This window comes from Rhincodon typus, chromosome 12 (assembly GCF_021869965.1).
Source record: "Rhincodon typus isolate 14 chromosome 12, sRhiTyp1.1, whole genome shotgun sequence".
Taxonomy (NCBI): Eukaryota; Metazoa; Chordata; class Chondrichthyes; order Orectolobiformes; family Rhincodontidae; genus Rhincodon; species Rhincodon typus.
In genome coordinates, this window is record NC_063343.1 from 60,091,223 (window position 1) to 60,107,456 (window position 16,234).

The 16,234-nt window shown below is 38.5% G+C and overlaps 1 protein-coding gene across 1 annotated transcript; it reads right to left on the bottom strand.

Moving 5' to 3' along the window:
* Nucleotides 1-308: 308 nt before the first annotated feature.
* On the bottom strand, nucleotides 309-16,034 carry LOC109927706 (exocyst complex component 1-like). Its single transcript, XM_020527695.2, has 3 exons — nucleotides 15,911-16,034; nucleotides 15,630-15,760; nucleotides 309-563 (listed from the first exon to the last, which is right to left on the bottom strand). Exons 1-3 carry the CDS (start codon nucleotides 16,032-16,034, stop codon nucleotides 309-311), a joined length of 510 nt encoding a protein of 169 aa, XP_020383284.1.
* Between the last annotated feature and the right edge of the window lie 200 nt (nucleotides 16,035-16,234).

The window sequence follows — 16,234 nt, forward strand, 5'->3', positions numbered from 1 at the left end:
ATTCATAACATTCTGGTTGGAGTTGTCTAACTTGTTTTAAAGAGGAACTAAACAACACAACATATTTCCATCTTCATTAACCTGTATGATTTAACCTCAGTGAGGAGTTACATATTTTGATACATTGCACTCTTAGAAAATAAGTTCTTAAACTTCCCTTCAAATGAATTCTATGGCCTGCTCGCATATGGCTTTAACAAGCATGACTTTATTTGAAACAATATTTTAGCAACCCAGCAAAACAATGTTTGGTGTTGAGCCAGGTGATAGCTTTAAGACTGTCATAATTATAATTTAATTAGAGCCAATTATAAAGAGCCTAAAAGACAGAAACAGTTGAAGGCTTGCAAGCAAAGCTGTATCACCATCATCGTGTCTTCAGGAACTCCAAAGAAACTCATTTCCTGGATGAAATCACTGTCAAAATTCAGGAACTGTATGTCTTTTTGCAGGTAGATTTTGTTCATCTTCCTTAAACTTCGTACAAAAGCATACTTGGCGGCAGTGCTACTGGCCTCCCAGCTACAGACAGTCTGAAAGTGTAGGTCAAGGTAAGGATTATCCTACAGAAAAGAAAAATAACAATATGGTTGTTAAACATAAATATTTAATATTTCCTTTTCCCATCTTCAACCCAGAGGATAATGAACACTTACAGGGGAATTAATGTATGATAATCTAATCATAACATGTAAATAATAGTCGCAAAGCAAAGTGATTTCCCTCTCAATCCTTAAATCAGATTTGTTTCCATCTCTCCTGCTTACAGCTACAGACAGGCTCTCATTACATGGCAGCAGAGCGGTACAAGAGAAATATGCCAGGGGTTATCTGTGGTAAAGAACCTGAAACTGTTTGTTACACTCATTGATGTTTCTCATTCCAGAATAAGAGGTGAAAAGGAGAACAGAAGAGAAATTATAATATAAATAGTTACATATTGCTACTGGTGAGACCCTAGGCACCTCTACTAATGGATGATGTTTACTCCCTCCCTTCCTCCTAGCTCAGAGTGCACTGTGATCTAAGCCAGAAACTCATCAAGGTTACTTTTTTCAGGAGCCCCTCCCTCTTGGTTCATCCAGTGTCCTCAACCATTGTGGAAAAGAGGAGCAATGTCATGAGAATGGTGTCACCTACACATCCTTATCCAAGCAGTAACATGGTTGCTTAGTGGTTAACATTGCTGCCTCACAGCACTAAGGATTTGGGTTCGATTCCAGCCTTGGGTGATTGCCTGTGTGGAGTTTGCCTGATCTCACTGTGTCTGTGTAGTTTTCCTCTAGATACTCAAGTTTCCTCCCACAGCCCAAAGATGGATGGATTGCCCATAGTGTCCAGGGACGTGCAGGCTCGGTGGATTAGCCATGGGACGTGCAGGACAATAGGGAAGTGGGGGTGGGATTCTTTTCAGAATGTCAGTGTGGACTCAATGGACCAAACGGCCTTCTTCCACACTGTAGGGATTCAAAAGTAACCCCTTGTCTGAGCATAAACATGTATCATTGTTTACTTCTTTATCACTGCATTCATATAACTGGTACTCCCCATGTAACATCATTATGAGTAAACCATCAGCACAAACACTTCAGTGGTTTAAACAGAATGGGCTTTAAATAGGGTCTTAACAAGAATCACCCCAATCTCAAAAGATGGTAGGTGCCTCTTTAGTGTATAAGCGATCAATAAATGGCAGCTCTTCCTATTTCAGATATTAAAGTGGTATTCCATATTAAACATTAATTCAGTATTGTAATAAGTCACATTCTTCTCTGTTCAAATAATAATTTCGGGAACAGAAAGAGTGGCAGTTGCTCACTGCTGTAGAAACGGCCAGTGGACGAAGTATTCATAAACAAGTTGTGACTGATGTTGGAATCATGAAATAAAGGCAGAAAATGCTTGAAATAGTAAGTACAGACAATGTCTGTGGAGACAACAATAAAGTTAGCATTTTAGTTCAATGGCCTTTCATTAACTCTGACTGTATTTGTGGTTCATGATGTTTGAAATATATCTACCGTTCAAAAACAAAACAATAGTGTAAAGATCACATCTTTTTATTTCCTTTATTTGTGGACTAAAAAACGAAGGTACTGCTTTAAACCAAGGAGGATTTGCAAAGAGGTGGCTGTAGTTTTAAAAATCATGTTTACCGGAGCACGTTGCCAGTTGTATAAAATGTTGCACTTTTCCTGAAACAGTGCAGAAGTAAGCAGACAGGAGCTGATGGTTTCAGAACTGAGCACTAACTCATTGTCAACAATGTTTTGATTGGCTCCTGGCCAGGTGACCATGATTGTGTGGGGCCAGTACAACTGAGAACTACTGAGTCTGCAAAGACAATACCTTATAAAATCTTCCTCTGTAAACAAAATAAAATACTGCACATGTTGTAAATCTGAATGAAAATGCTAGAGAAACTCAACAGCTCAGGAAGCATCTGTGGATAGAGGATCAAAGTAACGTTTGAGTCCAAAGGCTGAAGAAGAGTCGTTGGACTCAACATTAACTCTGTTTCTCTCTCTGCTGGTGTTGATTGATTGACTTTATTGTCACATATACCAAAATACAGTGAAAAGCTTTGCTTTTGAGTGGTACAGGCAGATCACAGCAAGCAAAGGTTGTACAGATCAAAAAGACTAAGAGGCATACAGGTTACATTGCAGGTTACATTACTTGAGGCTAGAGTCCATTCTGATAATGGCCGGAAAGAAGCTGTTCCTGAACCTGTTTGTGCATGTGTTCAGGCTTCTGTACCTTCTGCCTGACGGAAGAGGTTGTAGGAGATCATTATCAGGGTGCAATGGGTCTTTGATGATGTTGGCCACCTTTCTGCAGCAGCAAGGCATGTAAATAGAGTCCATGGATGGAATGGTCTGGGCTGTGCACACCACATTCTGTAGTTTCTTATGGTCCTGGGCAAAGCATTTGCCATACGAGGCCATTATACGCCTGGACTGTACGCTTTCAATGGTGGGCAGAAATGAAATTTTATAGCATTTTCTGTTTTTATTTCAGATCTTTCTCTGTGTGTTCTCTCTCCTGGGTAAAGGTACCACAAAGTCTATAGTAACAGCTAGCTGTCCTCCACTCTCTCACAAACCCCCTGTTGAAATTGGAATAGAATGCGTTCAAAGACAGAGAAAGGTCAAATTCTCACCCAGCAAATGAAAGACAGATTCAATGTGTGGACAATTTCATTTCATCAGCAATGAACTGGAAAGGAATTGAAAGGAAGGGAAAGAAAGCAACTCATTGAATTTTGTGGTCCAGTCTGGTACTGTCGAACTGTGTTTCCTTTTTTCCCTTTTCCACCCTTAGTATTCATGTCATATTTTCTTGTGTCTATCCATATGTGAAAGGAGGGAGTTTTAAACATGTATAGTTTAAGTCGTAGATTTATAAGTTAGCAATTCCTAATTGCCAATGGTTAAAGATAATTTATGCATGATAAAGTTTTTTTCTTGCTAATTACAGAAACTGATGAACATTTACTTTTAACCTGAGTTTGTCAGTTAGGTAAAGTGGATGTTTTGGCTAAATAGTTTTATATTTGTAATGACTCCAGTCGTAGTAGCACTTGATTTCTGGCAGGTTACCCTGTGTGAGGTGGAACAACAGATTGTGTTATTAGGATTATTTAAGAAGAAACTGTGCAGCTTTATACAACTTCACAAAACAGTCGTAAATCAAGAAGATCATTTTCAGTAATAGAAAGCAAATTCACTGCCAGGTAAAGTACGGATGGTGACAGTGAATTCTGGAAATACAGTTCATGTAAATCATTAGAAACAGAGAGAGGTTTGGATGATGCAGGAAGAAACTGCCATTTTTGGTGTACAGCAAGCTCCCGTTTTATACCTTTGGCTGGGATTTCATTCATGGAAGCAGGTTGCATGTACAGGAATATGCACCACAAATCAGCATCCAGGATTATAAAGTGACTGGTTATTTCCTGTTGATGTTGTTTCAGAAAGTGTACAGTGCTTGAAATTGTCCAATTTCAAGGTAATTATTCAAGCTGACTTTCCATTGCAGCATGGGGGAAAGTGGTCTGTTGCCTCTTACCATGTCTTCTCAACTCAGGAAAACACAAAGGATTTCATAATGCTACCCAAAGAGGTATTTGGAATTTCTCCTGGAATTTCAAGCCAATGTTTTGTCACTAACCAATAAAAGTGATTTTCTGCTCATTCATCTCATTATCGTTTTTATGGGTTCACGTCATGCAAAAAACAAATTCCATGTTTTCCCTACACTATAACAGTTAGAATACTTGAAGATGCTATGAAACTCTTTGAAATGTCCCAAATAGTGCCAAGGAAAGGCAAGCTCTTTGTCCTCAAAAGGAATATAAAAATGCACGCACTGGAAACAGTTGAGAGAAAAAGATAAGATATTGACCCAGTTGAGCTTACTCAGCACAAAAAACACAACTCTGACCCACTCAATAATAGGCAGCTGAAATGACTGTGAGCTGGAAATCATTCTCTTATCAGTCGAAACCCAGTTCTGGTCTGACCAAAATCCCCTAGTCTGATCTGGATGATTGGAATTCCACAACATTCAAATAATTTGCTTCTTTTTGCAAAGGGTAAAAAGCCAAAATTGCAAAGCCTAATGACTTTTGAAATGCTGGTCTCAGCTTTTGATGTGTCATCAGTTGTAATGATGCACTAGATTGATACATCTCCAATAGATAAGTAAAGTGTCTCAGACTCATGATAGAGTATCATTAAAATCACTGTAGTATCTTCCTATCACATCTCGTGTGGTGATGATTTGGTTGCGTGGAGGTCTTCTTAGAAACAGGTTAGTCAGCAATTCAAAAAGTTGTCAGTTAACGGGCAGGATAAACAATAAAAAATGAGACTGCAAATACAGTGAGTCAGAAATTGAAGGAAAAATCCAGAAAATGCTCCAAGCACTCTACATGCCAGTCAACATTTGAACTAGGCACATCATGCCAAGCAAACATGAAGAGGTTGTTAATTTAAAATGACCTCTCCTAAAAAGGATACTGTTGATCTTCAAGATGGCTACCACAGGTCAGTTGGAATTTTAAAATGGCCAAGGTTCTAGAAACTTCTAAAAGTAGAATACACTGGGTTTGTCTATGCATCAATCCTGTGGAATGTCACGCATGTCACTGTGTTACACAGATGCTTCATATTTAACATGTCTTGGAGGAATTAAGCCATGAAAGATTGAGGAAAAATGTATTTATTTCATGTTTTGTTTCTTTAAAATAGGTCATTCAAAATTCACCGTGGAAATGGGAAGGCTATCAAAAATCACATTCGATACAGTGTGGAACTGGAGGAACTCAACAGGTCAGGCAGCATCAGAGGAGCAGGAAAGTTGACGTTTTGTGTTGACCGACCCGAAACATCGACTTTCCTGCTCCTCTGATGCTGCCTGACCTGCTGGGTGTTCCTTCAGGCCCACACTGTATCAACTCTGACTTCCAGCATCTGCAGTTCTTGCTACCTCCTAGTTACCAAAAATCACATGACTGATGATAACTGCTTTGTCTTCTCTGTATCTGGGCTCAGCTCTTTTGAATGGTAACTGGATGGGGAGTGCTTTGATATTTGGTCTATTGATCTCACTCACTTCTTGGAAATAAAAACTCACTTCTACAGTTCAGGGTGAAAGCTATATGTTATTCTCAAAGAATGATTGAAGGAACATCTCAATATTGCATTTCCTGTGCAAGCTCTGTCTGAAGGACCCCAGAGGCAACTGTGCCTACTTACTGACTTGACTACACAAACTACAACATCAGACCAACAAGCTCAGAAACATTCAATGCTTTATTGCTTGGCCCTCAAGAATAACTTTCCAAAATTCACTTATTGGATGTGGGCATTGTAGACTGGGCCAGCATTTATTGCCCATCCCTAGTTGCCCTTGAGAAGTTGATGGTGAGCTGCCTTCTTGAAACACTGCTGTAGGTAACCCACAATGCCGTTAGGGAGGGAATCTAAGATTTTGATCAGCGAGACTGAAGGATATATTTCTAAGTAAGGATGGTCAGAGGCTGGGAAGGGAACTTGCAGCTGGTGTGTTCCTATGCATCTGCTGCCCTTGTTCTTCAAGATTGAAGTGGACATTGATTTGGAAGGTACACCTGTAGACATTACATTAATAACAATGCCAGTGCTGCTTAGAGAACCCACTGGCACTTGGTTTCCACATAAAGAGCTGGATGCTGATTTTATGTGATGGTATAAAAATAGAAATGGAAATGGGAAGAGATGTGAAACAGACTCATGATTTGCTATCACTGGTTTTGAACTACTTCACCAAATTGGGATCTGATTCAAAGGTTTTCCATTTGAGAGAAATTCTTGAGGATAGCTTTTAGTCAGCTTGATTGGAAAGAACCAGTTAACCAGTGAATAAACTTTTTTCCTGAATTTTGCTGTTTCTTTGTTAAATCCTTGCACAGCTTTCAACCTCAAATAGGTAAAGTTGACCGGAAAATTACTTTAGCTGTGCTTTAGCTTTTGGCAAAACTATGCATTCTATTCAAAAATTAAGTATTGACGAGACCACAATCATTAAGACTCTACAAGTCTTCTTACAGCTGATGACTGTTTGGAACTGCTTCCTCCCTCTAACTGCTACTTAATTGCATCCTTCTACTATGCCATTGATATTCTCTTGCACAATTGGGCTTAGGCAGACATCAATATTAAAGTCTAGAGCAGTATTGAACTGTTCGACTAACTTGGAGCAGACATTGTGACTGTGGTCATGTTTTATTATAACTATAAATCATTTTTATAAAACCATTTTAGAATAGATTAAAACATAGAGTTGCAGTTATTCACTTACAGTGATAATACAATTAGGTACAACATAAAATGAACTAACTGTCTTCAGCTGGGTTGCCATTAGTACTGACAACGAGTGAGGTAGGGCAAATTTTCTCTGATTTTATTTTGCATATACTTACTTTGCAAACACATCTTCATCTAATGCTATCAAAATATCTTTCTGTCTCTTCCTCTCTAACATGTTTATGTAGCTTTCCCTTGAATATACCTATGCTGCTTGACTTATGGTGTCAAATTCCTAAATCTAACTAACCTCTAATGAAAAAAAGTTTCTCTTGAATTCCTTCTTGGAATTATTAGAGATCTTTAGAATTCTGATCTAACCCATCTTCTCCAAGTCTTGCCTGACAAACACTTTCATAATCGCAATTACCTCTAATCAGATCAGTCCCCAGTGTTATCTTTTCAAGAAATTACTGGAAGAGAGAGGCTTAAAAATATTTTTTTGTAAAATGCAGTTAAAAATGTAATGTGTGTGTATAATAATGAATCACCACCACCTTCACTTAGGCAGGTGAGGGGTGGCCAATAAGTGATGGTCAGGCTAACAACGTCCATATCATGTCAATTATTTCTTTTTTGTAAATTGGTGATGCTGGCTAAGGATTAAATGTTGACCCAGACACAAGGGATAACTAAACAGTCTTTCTACAAAGTAATGCCTCGGGATATTTGATCTCCAGCTCAGACAGGGTGTCCGTTTAATGACTATATCAGAAACATAGCACTAATGTCAACACAGTATACCCTCGGCACTGCACTGGACTGCCTGCTCCAAAATGCTTCTCTGTGAGGATGAAAAAGATATGCTCACAAGCTCATAGGAAAGTGACATGACTCCAGTCTGCCCAAACACAGTATAAAACAAGAGAATTGATTGCACTCAGGTTAGTGTTCACTACTGTGATTGTAATAAGGTCAGCCGGGGGGACCTCATAGGCTATGAGTTCCCTGATTGGGGCTGCTATCTTGTCCAAACAGGGAGCCCTGGCTGACAGATATAAGCAGAACTGTCGGAAGTTCTAAATGAAAAACCGAACAAACTGCAGATGTTGAAAATAGAAACAAAAGCAGAAAAGCTCAGTAGGTCTGGCAGCATCTGCGGAGAGAAATTAGAGTTAACGTTTCAGGTCCAGTGACCATTCCTCAGTACTGTTTCAGGTCCAGTGACCATTCCTCAGTACTGTTCGTTAATGTTAACTCTGATTTCTCTCCACACATCCTGCCAGAACTGCAGAGCTTTTCCAGCAATTTCTGATTTTGTGTCGGAGGTTCTGTTCACTCTGAGAGCTGGCTCTGAGGAAGCCAGACTAGTATCAAGTACTATGACGTGTAAGTAAAGGGTGACTTGGTGATGGGGTACTGGTATCTGTGGAATTGTTTCATTCACCTTTCTGGGAGTTAGTTTCCATTATCCACACAGTTTTAATTCTTGATATTTGCATGAATGCCAAGTTGGAACACTGTGCTAAAAGCCAAATGGCTAAGTTTCAAAAGAAAACCTAATAGATTAAAAGCAACTCTAAATTTAGATTTCTTGACCTAAGATGTAATGACTGAAAATGCTTAGGGGCATTGTTACTCTCAGACTTTGGACCATGTTCCCCAATTCATCACAGTTCCACACAAGATCCCCCAAATCGATCAGCTCCAGGGTGAGGGGGATGAACTGTCTCCAATTCTTCATTAACCCTCCCACTCAGTTGATTGCAACAAGATTAATTTAGAAAGGCTTCTGTCTATTGCGGAAACCTTTCTCCCAGACCCTAATGAACTTATAGTTTAAAAAGGAATCAATGTAACCAGGTTTTCTTGAATTAACAATGAGTTTATTAATTAGTAAATATTAGGACAATTAGGAATGCAACACACATGCACAAAGAATAGCAACAAGAAACAAGCCAAGTATTAGGAATGCACAGTGGCTCAGAGGTTAGCACCGCTGCCTCACAGTGCTAGGGACCTAGGTTCAATCCCATCTTTGGGTGACTGCGTGAAGTTTGTACATTCTCCCTGTGTCTGTGTGGGTTTCCTCTCGTAGTCCAAAGATGTGCAGGGTAGGTGAATTGGCCATGCTAAATTACCCATAGTGTCCGGGGATGGGCCTGGGTGGGATGCTCTTTAGAGGGGCAGTGTTGGGCTGAATGGCCTGTTTCCATACTGTAGGGATTCTATGACTAATGTTTAAAAGAACAGATATATGGATTAGTCTCTGAATTGTTTGCAGAGTGGGTGTCTATTTACGTTGTGCCTATTGCAGTAGAAAGAGCATTGAGATTCTTGGTTTTGTTGCCACATCGCTCTGCAGTACCCAGAATCTTCAGTCGACCTCTGCTCATCACCCTTCCTACTTGTGGAGATATGAGAAACATGGCAAATACTGGTGCCACGCTTTAATGGGGCCACCCTCGACAAACTCCTGAAGGCTTCCATGAGAAAAGGGAATTTTCTGAGGGAAGACAACCTGGACAGATATGGCTGGGAGGGCAGTATCTGTAGGGGGCTGAAGAGAACCTGGATCCAGAGCTGCAGGAGGATGAATGATCTGCTGTGAACTGCCAGGTAATGTACCACTTTCTACTTAATGCTTCACATCCCTATGAACATGAGTTAACATTTTAAGTTGCCACTGCAGAGGACTTTCATGCTCAAGATTAGTTCCAGGCATCTCCATCAGATGTATCAAGTTCTGTCACTTCATTGTACCAGTTAATGTAGAACAACTGGCACCACAGTGGTGCTGCCTCTCGCACATCTACCAGGACTCACACTTCAAACATTAAAGGAACTTTAACACTCATCAGCTTGTTTACCACCAGGTTACTGACATTTCATCATAACTAGGAGAATGTATATTGGAATATAGGAACAGGAGTTGGCCGTTCAGCCCCTTGAGCTGTTCTATCATTCAATGAGATTACGGCTGATCTGTGGCCCGACTCCATATACTTGCCCATATCCCTCAATACTTTAACAAAAATTATCTATCTCAGAATTAAAATTAACAACTGATCCAGCATCTTTTGTCATTTGTGAAACAGAGTTCCAAAAATCTACAACCCTTTATGTGTAGAAATGCTTCCTAATATCTCTCTTGAATATTCTGGTCCTAATTCTCAGGCTATGTCCCTTAGTTCTAGAATTCAGCAGGAATACTTTATCTTTATCTACCCTGCCTTTTCCTGTTAATATCTTTAAGACTTCAATCAGATCACCACTTAACCTTTTAAAGTTTAGAGAAAACAGGCTTAATTTATCCAATCACTCCTCATAACTTAACCCTTGAAGTCCATATATCATTCTTGTAAACGTATATTGCACTCACTCCAAGGTCAAGATATCCTTCCTGTGGTGTGGTATCCAGATCTTCTCAGTATTCCAAGTGAGGTATAACCAGGATTTTGTATAATTACAGCATAACTTCAATATCCTTGACCTCCAGTCCTCGAGATATAAAATCTAACATTCCATTAGCTTTCTCGATTCTTTTCCAGACTTACTTGTGATATTTTAAAATCTACGCACCTGGACATCCAATCTCTTTGAATATTCACTGTATTTAACTCCTAAGTATTTAGGAAGTATTCTTATCTATTCCTTTTCAGTCCCAATGAATAACCTCACACTTGGCTGCATTGAATTCCATCTGCCAAAGTTTTGCCCATCCATTAGTCTATCAATATTGCTTCACTATCATCTACACAGTCTACAAAGCCACCTAGCAAATTTGGATATATGACTTTCTATACCATTATGCAAGTCATTAGTAAACATTATAAATAACTGAGGTCCTAACACAGATCCTTGTGGGACACCACTGGTCATGTCTGCCAATTTGAGTACCTACCTACTATCACCCTAAATTTTGCCACCTACCACTCAACCAATTTTGTAGCCATACGAGTAATTTTCCCTTGATTCTGTGGGCTTCTATATTAGTTAACAGTCTGTTATGGAATTTTATCAAATGCCTCTAGAAGTCCGTATGAACTGACATCCATAGTCATTCCCCTGTCCATTACATTAGTCGTCTCTTCGAAAAAATTCACTGAATTTTGTCAGGCATGACCTACCTGTCATGAATCCAGGCTGGCTGTCCCTAATTAACTGAAAATTTTCAAGGTGTTCAGTCACCCCATCCTTGATTATAGACTCTAACACTTCCCCAACACATTTTATCGACTCTGACTTCCAGCATCTACAGCCCTTAATATCTCCTACAACTGAGACTTCTTACTTTTTGTGAAGGACCCAAGTAACTAAAAAAGCTTGTATTCATCAGAGCTTGCAGGAAGCAAGCCCACCAGGTAAATGACTCATCTATGTATCAGATTTGTGAATACTGGTGTTCTCTCTTTTGGCTAAGACGGTTGTATCTGTGCAAGTACATTCCAGTGGATCAGCATGTTAATGAGTGTTTGAGGCTTGTCTAAGGCTACTATTTTAAATGTAAACAAAGCAACTATGTATGAAAGCTGACCTAGCTAAGTGAACCAACCACTGAACCACCATGCTGTCTGTTATCTTGCTAAATTTGTCCCAATACATCATTTCCTAATTATCCACAGTGAAATCTTTAAATATATTTTCTGCCTTGCTTGCAAGCAAAGTTTTTTTTAACCTCAGAGTGATTGCTTATTGAAATATTTCTTGGAAACAAACTGAAAACTCACATATGTTACTGGATTTATCTAATCCTTGCAGATGAAATGCGCAGCTTCTGGAAGTATTTTTTGACAAATTGTATTCCATTGCCAATAAGAACCCATCTTCTTTAAAATTTGGATATGTCCCATAATCTTTCATAAAATTTGCAATCCCAGTTGAAACTTTCAGGCTGTGATTTTGACAGAAAAAGATTTGGTGCTGTATCAGTTTAAATTTCTACTGGCTCACTAATTACTGATTCAGCAAAGCTTTAGAATGAATTAGTTACCAGAAAGTTATCACACAGCCCTTGCATAGGAGTACCTGGATCAACGTGCAGAGATTTTAGATCATTGGTCATTTGTGATCTTACGTCTGCATTTTCTTTCACCAAGGAACAGGGTTTGATAGTTATGATGCCTAACATGAATTGGGGTTATGATAACATAATGGTTATGCCACTAGATTAGTGATCCAGAAGGCCGATTTATCGGCAGACAACCCCAATATGTAATTAATTAAATAAAACATAGAATAAAATATGAGCATTGGTCACAGCGATGATGAAACAGAGCATTAAAGGTGGCAGGACAGGTGAAGAAAGCTGTTAATAAAGCATACAGTGTCCTTTGCATAATTAATAGGGGCATAGAGTGCAAGAGCAAGGAAGTAATGATGAACAAACATAAAACACTTGTTAGACCTCAGCTGGCGTATTGTGTACAGTCATGGGTAGTACATTATAGGAAAGATGTGAATGCATTGGAGAGAGTGCAGAAGAAAATTACCGGAATAGTTCCAGGAATGACAAACTTCATGAATTGAAAAATTTGACTGTACCCCTTGGGGAAAAGAAGGCAGACAGGAGATTCATTAAAAGTTAGCAGAATGATAAGTTGGACATGTATAGTAAATAGGGAGAAGATGATCCCACTGATAAAAGGAACAAGAATGAGAGGGCATAGCTTTAAACTGATGTGCAAAAGAAACAAGAATGATGTGAGGAAAAACCTTTTCACTCAGCAAGTAGTTCAGGTATGGAATGCACTGCCTGGAAGTGTGCTGGAGACACGTTCAATTGAGATATTCCAGAGACCATTGGATGATAATTTTGATAGAAATATTGTGCAAGAGTATGGAGAATAAGCAGGAAATTGACACTAGGTAATGACGCTTGTTTGAAGAACTAGTGCAGGCACAATGGTACAATTTGCATCCTTTTGTGCCATAACAATTTTGTGATTGTGTAAAATTGCCTGGTTGTTTAAATGATCAGATTGATTCATTGACTTGGAAAAGGAAATCTATTGCCCTGACTTTATCTAGTTTGTATGTGACTCCAGACCCAGCATAAGTAGTTAATGCTGAGCTTCCCAATAAGGGCCTTGCGAGCTTCTCAGCAATGTTAAAGAAAATGACTCATGAGCACCACATTTAAACAACAAGGGATGGGCAACAAATGCCATCCATACAAATATACTCACATTCTGTGAATGATTTGACAAGAATAACGATCCTACATCTCCTACCCTCCTCCTTGATGGAAGTTACCTACTTCAAGTGGACAATAATTGAAGTGAATGTTTTGTCAGAAATAAACTCACTCAATGCGTGTAGCAGTAAACTGAAAAATGTGTTGTGTGCAAGACACAAATAGGAACATAACAGAGCTTTAATTGTATGAATTAAGCTAAGGAGGGGTAACACTTTGAACACTTAAAACAGAAGAATTTATTTCAAATTGTGTCCTAGAAAGGTCAAATTTAGCACAAGCCAGGAGTCTTCCCATTTGAGGGCTGATTATGATTGCATCAAGATTTGTTGCATTTGTCATTAACAGCTTCCAAATGTTTCCTGTGGTAATTGGTTGGCTACATCTTGTTCGTTCAATATCTGTGGCTTTCAGGATTATAGAACTATCCTTTTCAAATGTAAGATAGTGAGACTTAAAGCCATTGTCATTCAAATGTATTTTCTACACGTACACATTAATTACAACAGTTGAAAAATCCAGAAGGTGCGCATTCTTTGAATTTCCAAACAGACTAAAAGCAGGATTTGAGTATTGCTGAAAATACATACAGTTTTGTCATGTACTCATCAAGACATTTGCAAGGAAATCAGTGAAAAAGGGAACAGCATTTTATTCTGTGAGGGGAGAGAGTTTTGTTTTAATTCCTTCACAAGATGAGCTGATCACTGGCTAGTGATTGCCTGTGCATTTATTGCCCATCCCTAATTGCCCAGAGTGCAGTTGAGATTCAAGCACATTGTTGTCAATGTTAGAGTCACATGTAGGCCTACCACGTAAAGAAGGCAGTTTCCCTCCATAAAGGACATTAGCAAGCCAGATTGGTTTTTCCCAGCAATGGCAATGGATTCATGGTCATCAGTAGATTCTTAATCGAATTCAATTTCCACCGCCTACTGTGGCCAGATTCAAACCTAGGTGTCCATAACATTACCTTGGGTGGGGGGTGGTCTCTGCATTAACAGCCCAGCAATAATACCACCAGACTGTCACCTCCTCTTATGTTCATTGGTTGGCAAGAGGATTCTGTCAAGGTTGTGGAATGGAGAATACACCTGCTGGATGATGATGACCAATAGTTAACTGGGAAACTTTCAGTTTAAACCAGGCACATTAATTCTGATTAATCTGAGTTCCTACTATCTCTGACATTAATTCTGATTGTCAAGTCATTGTCCTGAAGAATGAATCAGAAAATAGATGTTTCTGTTTTTGTTACGGCCTTGTATTTTAATATATACAGCTTCCAGTGCATGCAAGTGCACTTCCAAGCAAGTGCGACTGATAATCTTAAATTGGTTGTCACTGTAATTCAAAGTCTACTTGGCAACAATCAGTACTCTCCTGTCATGCAATGTAAAATATTGTTTCCATTCACATTGATATTCTTCAGAATGTCCTGATAAGAGCAAGACAGAAGATAAGAGTTTTGACAAAATGTGTCTTTTTTCTACAATACTCAAGTTCTGCGCCACCAAAAAAGTATTAAAAGCAATATCATAACACAGTTGACACCCAGAATAACGTTAGTAGTCTATAGGATACAAACAATCCATTTCTTTTTCTTGACTAAAGTGTGTCCCAGGCAAACACCAGTCATTGGATAAGAATATTGGAATGTCAGATTATGATATTCTTGTTTTAGTCAGTGCACCTAGAGAGCATTAGATGATTATTTGGACAGAAATAGTGTGCAAGGATTTGAGAAAGTTTAAACAATTAGCAATTTATTATTTCATTTAAAATCAGAGTGCAGAGTTTAATTAATGAGTCAAAATGAACAAATGGCAGCAATGTTTTCATGAACTAGCATTTCAATTTTAGAGTAATTTTAGATTTATTTTTAGTTGCTAAAATTTGAATGAACAATTTATGTATTTTTTAAAAAAATGTTTGGGATGTCTGTATGATTCTCTAAAGGAGATTAAGTCTTTATAAAGATGGTAAAATGGAATCATATTGCAAACTATTGTTATAAACTTATCATTCAAACTAACCACTGCAATTCTAATAAGGAGCTCAGATATATAGCAACACAATCCTTTGCTACGGATTTCTTTACCTATTTGCACAACCTCATCATGCTGATATTTAACTGAATGTTTGAATGGACAATCTATTGTTAACTACATTTTATTAATTAATTGCCCATTCCGAATATTCCTCTGAAACTCTTTAACAGCATAATACAAAACTTCCACTTCTGTAAATACAATATGCAACACTTTTATACCAGAGAACATTCAACAGTGATACATTGTTTTTACACTTATTGTATCTGCATTGTGATGTACATTCCTCCAGTATTCAATTGTTTCTCACAGACAATGAAGTGTTTATTGCTTCCCTGCGAGAAAGCTAACCACTGTATATGAGATCCACTTAGCATCACTGCAAACAGTCGAGCTACATTCTGAAAACAAGCAAATTCATCAAAGTATATACTTTTTTAACTTTGGATACGTTCATAACTATGTTAATGTGGTCAATTTACTACGATGCATGCATATCTTCATTGTTAATTTGTCTGAATGGTTTTTCCACCAGGTTCAGGTTATCTCACTTAGTAACAAGATAGGAAAAATGAGAATTAGAATCCTTACTGCAGTCGCATCTCTTCCATCCACCACTGTTAAATCTTCTAGGAACCAGACCGCCTGAGTCATGTATTTCTCTTTAAGCCCATTAGGTAAGATTTTCAAAAAGGTAATCTGAACATCTTCATCCCTGGTAACTAATTTAGGAACAAAAAGATGCATTGCAGGAAAGGTTATATTATTAAAATCCCTCAAAAATTATATTTTGAGAGAGCTATAATTTAGTGCACAGGTAAAACAGTTTACTTCATTACAGAAAAAGAAAGTTTCCCCATCTCATTGACTACCTGTGAGGCACAAGCAGTAATCCTCATTTCCTTCAGATACCTGTATTTGCAGAACATGCATCAGCTTTTCTCCTTTTGGAGTGAAAACGTTCTCCTGCAGCATCGCCTTCCGTACGTTTGCCATGCCCGTCTCACATGGAATGAGTTGGCACTCTCGCCTTGCTTCAGTTCAAAAGATTTATTTGGCTTTTTATTGCCATTCAAAGAGTTTGCAATCAGTTGAGGCTGATCAACAGCCATACAGAAAACTGTGTTAGCCTGTGAGGACAAAGGCAAGGAAACAACATGTATTAAACGTTAAAGTGATAGGACCAATTAACAATC

Coding starts and splice junctions, on each gene's coding strand:
- LOC109927706 (XM_020527695.2), bottom strand. CDS start 16,034: ATGGCAAACGTACGGAAGGCGATGCTGCAGGAGAACGTTTTCACTCCA. Junction 15,761..15,910: donor TTACTGCTTGTGCCTCACAG/GTAGTCAATGAG, acceptor TTCCTAAATTAG/TTACCAGGGATGAAGATGTT. Junction 564..15,629: donor ATGGAAGAGATGCGACTGCA/GTAAGGATTCTA, acceptor TCTTTTCTGTAG/GATAATCCTTACCTTGACCT.